The sequence below is a fragment of the Pygocentrus nattereri genome, chromosome 21 (assembly GCF_015220715.1).
Source record: "Pygocentrus nattereri isolate fPygNat1 chromosome 21, fPygNat1.pri, whole genome shotgun sequence".
NCBI lineage: Eukaryota > Metazoa > Chordata > Actinopteri > Characiformes > Serrasalmidae > Pygocentrus > Pygocentrus nattereri.
The window spans coordinates 22333887-22342853 of NC_051231.1; the positions used below are offsets into that span (position 1 = coordinate 22333887).

General features: G+C 41.8%; 1 protein-coding gene across 1 annotated transcript in view; it reads right to left on the bottom strand.

The window, feature by feature from the left end:
* Positions 1-6808, bottom strand: part of foxp4 (forkhead box P4) — a 122921-nt gene extending 116113 nt beyond the window's left edge. The window contains exons 1-2 of the mRNA XM_037532406.1: positions 6688-6808; positions 2925-3102 (exon numbers count right to left, since the gene is read on the bottom strand). Coding sequence (XP_037388303.1) covers positions 2925-3092 — 168 coding nt within the window. The 5' untranslated portion in view covers positions 3093-3102; positions 6688-6808. The remainder of the gene's footprint in view (positions 1-2924; positions 3103-6687) is intronic.
* Positions 6809-8967: the final 2159 nt, after the last annotated feature.

Below are 8967 nucleotides of genomic sequence, written 5' to 3' on the forward strand. Positions count from 1 at the left end.
GACTTAAAGTAAGGAACAACTGATTAGCCAAACTCGTCATATTGGGCTGCCATAAGGACAGGTTTGGAAATGCTAACACACTGACATACATAACATTTCTACTTTTTATATAATATTATTGTATAACAAGCGTATTTCTAAGCAAAATCCTGTGCACATTATTGTATGTATATATGTGTGTGGGTAAAACTGAAAGGATGATGAAGGTTGATGAGGATATGATGAAGAGCTTCATTCTAAAATGCTGCATGTACCTTAGTAACAATTTTTAAATATAACAACTTTCTGAAAAGAATAACAGCTGACGTATAATTTAAAACAAGTTTAGCTCTCTAAAAGAGGCGTTAATCAGATTATGGTAAAACATCTTGCATTTGTAAATCCCAACAACAAACAACAACAAAAAAATCTCAAAAGTCGTCAATAATGCATTTAGGAATGGAACCTGTCAGATACACTGATGCAATGATCATTAATATAATTATTTACAGAATGGCAAACCTTCAGAATCTTACAAATGGCCAGGGCAGACTTTCTGTGTCCCTCAAAAACAGAGGGGGTTTGAGGAGAGAGAAATACATAAAGAGAGAGAGGGGGAGAGAGAGATTTTTCTACGTCGACCAAGGCAGTTTTCTGCTTACATTATCTGACAATTTCACAATGATTGAACCAACAGGAATGGCCTAAAATCAATTAGAATAAAATCTCTTTACATAAACTTACATTAAAAGTTCTCTCTTGTAAAGTTATCATTTTCGAGATACTTGTTTTTTTTATTGGACAGTGACAATATATATATACACACATATAGCAAAAGAGAAAGTCCACATTATTGAGGCTGTGGCTGACATATGTTTGACATTGGAAATGGTTTGAAGCAGGAGGAACTGGCAGTTTCAATCTAATTAAAGGCTTCGGCTCACGTGACCATGCACAGGTGCAATAACACAGGCCTGCTGCACCACAGAAGAAAGGCCTGCTTGTGTGAGGTAAGGCCTCTCACTTGCTCAGTGGGAGGCTACACACATATTCTCACACTCGCACACAGGGGATGGAACCAGGAAAAAGAATCAAAGAGGGAAAGCAATTCACTTCAATTACATTCATTAGAATCCTCTTCCTCATTTCAATTGACACAAGTAGGAAAATGATTTCCCCCTATTTATTTTCTTCCTTTCTCTCCCTCTCTGACTCTCTCTCCCTCAATAAAGGCCTTGAGACTGGGGCATCTGGTAACTTTTAAACTTTTGGCCGTCTGCAAGCAGCTAATAGGCATCGATCATTCAGCAGTCGCTGTGTGCTATCAAAGCTCATATGTTTGTCGTCTCGGTTACTCATACATTTGCAGTTCTTTTGTTCAGTAATATTAAGATAAATCAAATGAGCGAGGCAAACATTGTTTGGTAGGAAGGGCTACGTTTACCAGCATTTTTTTGGAGCCTGCAGACATTCAGCTGTCCAAGGCTAGCCGTTTTGCTATTACAGAGGCTATCAAAATGTTGTTGCAGTACCGCACGGCTTCTGTCAGAGTGACGAAGAAATAGAGACCCGTAACAGAGCAGGCTTGGCCTGCGTTTAGGGGGATGGTGCGAACAAAACGCGAGAGCGTCTCAGCCAAGAAGGTCCGGGAAGCAGCGAGGAAATTCCAGCTGACACACACTCTGGATGGGGGTGAGACACTGACGCACAGGCCAAGGCAAAAAAAACACAGCAGCGCGGCATTCTCCCTGCTGACGTGTCATCCAAAGCAACGTGCCGCTGGGAGCATTAACAGGACAGGAGTGGCCGTTAGGATTTGCAGGAATCAAAGTACTGATATGGGTCCAGTTACTTCTAGATCCCACAGTACTACAAAAGACAAGTTTAAAATGCATCTATGCACTGATTTAAGAACATTACAAGCAATTATAGTGGTTTAAAACAACAGTTACGTTTTGCTGCTATACAATAGGGATGTAAAAATGCATCAATGCGTTTTGATGGATCAACAGAACTGCATCTATTTCAAACGTTACAGTCAATTATAATGATCTATAACAATAGTCAATTGAGTGCTGATTCAACTGCACTCATTTAAAAATGTTATATATATATATAACAATATGTGCACATTCTTTTTGTGTATTGTTTTTGCCTACTCCATAGCAGTGTATTCAGTTCTTCCAGTGAAAATTTTGTTTTCTGAATCATACAAAACTTGTCAAAAAAAAATTGAGATGTCATGATGCACTGAATCATGTCCCAAAACAATTCCTGTCAGAATTGAATTGTAAAAAAACGAATTACATGCTCAGGACAGGTGACTGAAGAGATAAAGGCCTTAGAAAACATAAATCTGGCCATTTGCATGAGATCAAGGCTTGAATTACGCTTTATCATAAAGACGACTGGTTCTGCTTGTGAAAGATGTTATTTAGTCAGCTCAGAAGTGACTAATTACTATTGCATTATATTACAGAGGACAAAGTTTGCCCTGTCAAAAGTACAGATGGCTATTGTTACATATCAGCTTCTTTGGAAATATGTGAATGTTTGCTTGCTGGCTGTAGGATATTTACTTAATGTGCACCTCTGATAAGGTAGAAAAGCCACTGATAATGCAGGGTGGTGAGGGGTGAGGAAATACACAGTGTACACTTAAAGCCCTGCGATAATGAACTTGCGCAATGCGTGGTGCCATGTTATATAGATTACAGTGTGTAATGTAAACTGCACAGTTTGCTTCTCATAAAACCACTTGGGTGTTTATACATTACACAAGCAAAGAAATTGCACAAGACACAACTAACGGCACAACAACAGCCTTCCTGATTTAAGAAAAAAAAAGCAGTGTGGGGTGTAAAAAAAAACTCTCTCTCTCTCACACTCACACACACACACACACACACACACACACACAAACACACAAACACACACACACACACCTGCTGCTGTTGAAGGTGCAGTAAATCCACAGGGCTGATCTCGCCATTGGTGTCGCCGTTGGAACCGCCCTCTCTTCCTCCGCCCTCCGATTGGCTGCTCAGACTGCTGACTCCATTTTGATTGGAGGATGTTGTTCGAATGGTCTCAGTTGCTGATTCCACCATCATCACGTGGCACCTGTGGGTGAACAGGGACAGAGAGGAAGAGGGTTAAACTGGCGGGGGGTGGGGGGGGTTAAACCAAACAAAGACTAAATGACCATGAACGATTGCAATTGCTGAAGTCATAGCTCTGGGCATGTTCAAGTCTCAGCAAGCAAACAAGTTTCGCAACAAGCGCAAACACACAACTCCAACCAGGAACACAAATTACATTCACCGCATACCAAAGCTCTTGACAATGGAAACCTTCGGTGCACTATGCGCATTTCTCAGGGAATCTGAAGAGCATCCTACTAAATGTCACATCTGCCAACCTTGAAAACACTCAGTAAACATGTTGACTGCCACTCTTTCAATTGGAGAGGGCCAAGGTACCACCTGAGCCTCTTAATGACCTACACAATTGAAATATGAGGAAGACTTCAAAAGCTACTGGGATGAAGGTCTGACAGAGGTCTTCTTGGAGAATGCTCCTGTGTGGAGTGGAGCGCAGAAGCATCGTGTTGATCAGAGCCCTCCCAATGGGGGCGGCACGCTTCTCCTCATGCAAAAGGTTACCACACACAAGCACACAATCGCGTCTATTTCTGAGTAACGTCTCTTCGGGTACACCTTTGAGACAGATCTCCTGCGACAAACACCAAAGGTCCCTTTTAATTAGAAATCAATTGGGCAACACGCTCAAACAAAAAACGAAACCAACCACTCCTGCACCTGCTTGTTGGTTGTTTTTTTTTCCTGAGATTGGGAAAGAAAAAAAAACAGTGCGTTCAATAACACAGGAATGCAGTGGTGGAGGTTAAGAAGAGGGGGGAAGAGCGTGGGAGAGGAACGAAGAGAACAAACTGCTGGGGCGCGTGATCCATAACAAAAAACCTTCAAATGTGCGAACAGGGCCCTGTGTACCTCTTCTCATAACAAGCAGGAGCTCGTCTTTCTGCCTCTTCCAGTTTTAAAAATAAAGTTTTTTTTGTTTTGTTTTGTTTATGTCTTTGTGTCTCTGCAAACCTGGGCTCGTCGAACAAAATGCCACGAAGGCATTCCGCCGATGATTAGCTTCTGGGAACGAGGGCAAATGTTTCATTAGTAGAGAGACAGTGAGAGTAAAAACGATGAAGAAAAAAAACTTAAGATGGCAGGTGAGAGTCTGACATTTCCTTTGGCAAAATCTATTGGTGTTTTCATTTAGAAAAATAAAAGGGAATGGAGGGAACAATACAAGCCATAGCAGGCTCTGTTTGTTGTGGGAGCAAAGTTATTGGTACATAGTGCAACCCAGCACTTGTGGCCAGCCACAACAACAGCTGTGAAGCTCAAAGATAGACAAGGGCTTCTCCTCCACCTCCTCCTCCTTCTCTTCCACTATGTCTCCCAGTCTGTGAAATTCTGAAAGTGTGTCAAAATGGGTCTTGACTCTTGAGACCCCTGAAAAGTAGGTAGCCTTCCCCGTGTCAGATTTCAACACAGTACAAGCTCTATAAACCATGTCATTCAAACACACCTGGTGAAAGTTTGGCTGCTCCAATAGGAGCCAAATGAAGCGTTCATGCTTAGCTGCCAAGGGATGCAGGCATATCCAGCACTTATAGGGGAGTGCAAACCAACATGAGGGTGGTTTGACTGCGGATAAGCCTCAAGACATCGGTGGTTAGCGTGTGTTCAGCCCACATGGCAATGTTTTCCTTTTCAAGATCTGTTTCTTTTAGTTGTTCCTGAGAGCTTCAGCATCTTCCAGACATTGTTTCCCAATTTACCCAGTTTCCTCTTGGCCCAAGACATGTTTTATACTAAAGGTCAATGTAGCCTAATCTCTCCAGACTTATACCTCACCAATTAGCATCAAGTAAATCAAGACACACTTGTTATATTTTTAACTGATCTCAAATAGACTTGGTTGTGATCTCTGATACTGTATGAAAACGTATTTATTTAAATGCACTTAAAATATATATATAAAAAACTAAGGCTGCCAGCCTTAACTATTGAGCCTTGCTATTGTTTATAGCTAAAATGTAGTTTGGCCGATTTCTGTACACTGAACATTTTTATTATGCAATTTCAGAAACCACTTATGCAATTTCACAATGATTTCAATGATTGGGGCTAGCAGTTTACATAATGCAAACTGTTGAGTTAAAAGCTTCCACAACTTGTTAGGTCCATTAGTCTCATAGCACTGGCGCAATACTACAGAAATAAACGGCATGGCATGTGGGTTATGGAAAAAATTGCATAAATTTGTTTAAAACATTTAGCTCAAATTTGACTTATGTAAATACTTATGCAGATCTGGAAAAATACCTGTGTTCTGTTTGCTAAAGTCTCTCCACTAAGAAGGTGCTATAGAGCTGTCCCAGGATCTTCCAATCCAAAGGGCTTTCTGGAGTGGCCAACAGGTACGCAGGGACAATGCTGGCAGATCAGCCAGCGTGACAGGGCCGCACAGAAGCAGCTGGAGGTGTAAGCATGCATGAAGTCTTGTCATATCCAGTAATGGGCATATATTGCAGCTATAATGGGAGGTCGTGAAAAGAAGCAAGCCGATAAATCAGCAGCCGCGAACCACTGATTATGGCCGGGAGACGGTAGTTTGCAGAGTCTTGTAATCGTTTTTGGCAGGCTAGGCCAGCCCGGTGGTGGTGTTGAGACTTGCTGCATCTCGTTCAAGAACCCCCTCCAAACCCCTCCAGGTGAACTTTGACCTTGGAGAATATAGAAAGATGCATTCTTTCTCCCAGGGGTGTAAGCAGGGGAAAGAGGGAGGGAAAGAGGAAAAAGAGGGGGGCATTCTTCTTCAGATCTAAGAGATAAAGAATGCATTTGAGGGGCAAAGAGGAGGGGGAGCTGAGCAAATAAAAACGCACGTTTGCCTTTTAATTGGACGGAAGAGAAATGGGACCGAACTTGCCTTTGCTTCAGGGACTCAAAATCAGCTTGCTATAGATTAAAAAAGGGAAGAAAAAAAAATCAAGCAAAACCAGCGTCTTCCCGGCATAGTAATATGTAACGCATTTGCCCATGCGCTGGGAGATTTTTAATTTCTCTCTTTCTATTTTTTTCTTTAAACTTCTGATATCAGCACATTTTCCTTGGCACTTAGACGAAAGGGTGGAGGGGGACCGTGATTCATTCTCTATCCTGTTTCTGCAAGTACAGAAGGCTGCAACAAGCAAACTTTAAAGCTCTTTCTAACTCCCTGTTAAGAACTGTTTATATTGCTGATACTGAGTTGCTAAGGTAAGGTGGCAACCAAGAAATAAATACCTGCCTGAGTTTTTGGTCGCATTCCAAAAGTGCTCATCTGCAGTGAGAAAACTGGAAGTTTTACCAGTTTAGACTTTTTTTTTCATTGCACATTGTAATTTAGGGAAGTCAAATACACAAACAAGCTCAGGAAATGGTGAAACAAACCACAACTTATATCATTTATGACTAAATGTTGTGCTTCCCTGAATTAGACACTTTCTGTTGCTGTCTGAATCCTGCAGACACCTAGGCGTTCAGATGTTTTTTTTCCCCCTTACTCTCTCTCACTCCTCACTTTCTCACTCTTATTGATCCTACACATCATATTCGTTCACTTCCAGTCAACCTCACTCACTCTCTCTCTCTGGCCTGCAGCAGCAGCAGTTCCTGTGCTTCGGGCAGGGGCTGGCTGCTGGCACTGGAACAGACGGGCCAAAGCCAAATGGTGGGTGTCTGAGCCAGGTAGGCCAAGGGGCGGGAGGTCTCCCTTAGGGAAAAATCTCCCAACAGGTGGGCCATCATTTCACACCCTCCACAAAATGCAGCCGCTCCGGAGATAGCCATCGGCTCCCAGGTAGCTGAAACAGGCAGAGGTGAGAAGCAGATGCTCTTTATCCTCCCAAGATCTGATATTTGTTGCTTTGGGAAACATTGATGACCAAGCAGACATTAATACATGCCTTATGAGCGGAATGTACGAAAGGTCTGTCTATTATTTTGTTTCACAGAACTTTATTTATCCCCTACAGGCAGTCTGTTTCAAGTCGCATCTGTCAGCAAAGAGGTAGAGAAGCACATGGTGTATTGATAACCGCAGAAAACATTACACCTAGAACCAGTAGCCAGTAGCTCAAACTAGTTTTAACCACCTGCAGGCCAAAATTCCACAATGTTCTTTGACGTGTTCATTGAGTGACATCTCATTTGTTGAGGTTTTGCTGCATCCAAAGATGTAATCCTTGAAAATGTCAAAAATAACATGATCATACAAAACAGCAAAGTTTTTAAAGGAGGTCTGAAATGGTTTCAGCTTATAATGTTCTTACATGAGTATCAAACTAAATATATTTAACCTAAAGAAGTCTAGGGCTTTTACTGTTGTTTTACTTCACTATTTAAAAGTTTAAAAATCTTCTAAGTTAAACTGGAATGAATGAAGATAGTCTCCAAATAAGCAAAGCCTTTCCTTCAAAAACATAAATACACTGCAGAAAAGAGCGCTGCTGCTAACCAACTTAAGTAGCTTTGTCTTAGGTAGTGAAACACCGAAGTACACTTGAATGATGACAAGCTCTAGGCCTTGGCACAGGTACAGGAAAATTGTTCAAGCAGAGTCGAAGAGGAAGTAAATACTGAAGCTCCATCTGAACCTCTACGGCTGAGTACCGGTTCCTCAATGCTGCCCTGGGCTGAAGATTGAAGCTGGCGGATTGCACAAAGCAAGCCCAGCCTTTAGATCTAGTTGTGTTCCAAAGCACAAGTCCCACTAAAGCTCTCCTACTCCTGTACTTCCAGCGTGGATCACCCCAGACACTTGAGAGAAAATAAGAAGCTGGCACTGCATACAGACCAATCTTTACTAAAATTCCATACAACATAAACAAAAAGATTTTTTGAATTTCCAATAATTGATGGAATCGTCTAATGCACACTGAAACCCTAATCATTTAACTGCACATCAAATGTTTTATTTTTTGGTATTTTTCCTGTCAAACTTACAGAGTGATAGGTTAGAATTCTCTGAAATGGAACGTCTAAAAGAAAAAGAATGAGAAGAGAAAAAAAAACAATGTTAAAAGTAAAGCATATACTTTACTATAGCATACCATAACTCACTTCACAATGTTGACAGACTGGTTTAAATTTGCAACTCGGGCTGGGCTACACACACCGGGGCTTTGCTTAACTACAAAGAGCATCTCCCACTTCTAAAAAGAAAACAAAAAACCATAATATGACAATGATGACAAGTTCGACCATATTTATGAAAATGATATATGGCCTTTTGCTTCCATTCCATATTTTCCTACATTGCCTGCCATCATTCTCTACGTTGCTTCTTTTTTTTGATCATTCTGACTTTTCTGCCTTCTCGTGAACTCGCACGTTCTACTTGAAATCTCCAAGTGTATGCTGAAATACATTATGGCTCATTTTTCATCAGTAAGGATGAATCTCTTTTCTGCACCTGTGGGTATCCCCCCACAACTCCGCCCCAGCCTGCCCCATCTCTCTTCACCTTTTTTGATTTTTACACCACCTTACTGGCTTAATAACTCCTACTGTGTAAAAGCTTCATGTGGGTTTATTTATACAGGCCCTCAAAAGCCTGTTTCTACAGCCTTGCATCAGCTTTCAGGAACGCACCTTATTAATAAAACAAAGCTGGAAGTTAGCGTGATTGGAAGAGACAGTTGTGATTGTGCCGACACATCTGCCAGCCTCCCCCCACAGGCTGCTCATACCATATCACTTCCACTGGAAAGTGTACACTTTATCAGGGGTGTGGACCCCCCCCCACCCCCTTTGCTCCCCTAACGCTTCCTTTAGCATATCTTATTTTGAAAGGGAGAGGACTCTGTAAACATGCGCCAGAGAGGAGTAGCCTCAGGGCTAGGAGTAGCTCCTGGGACAA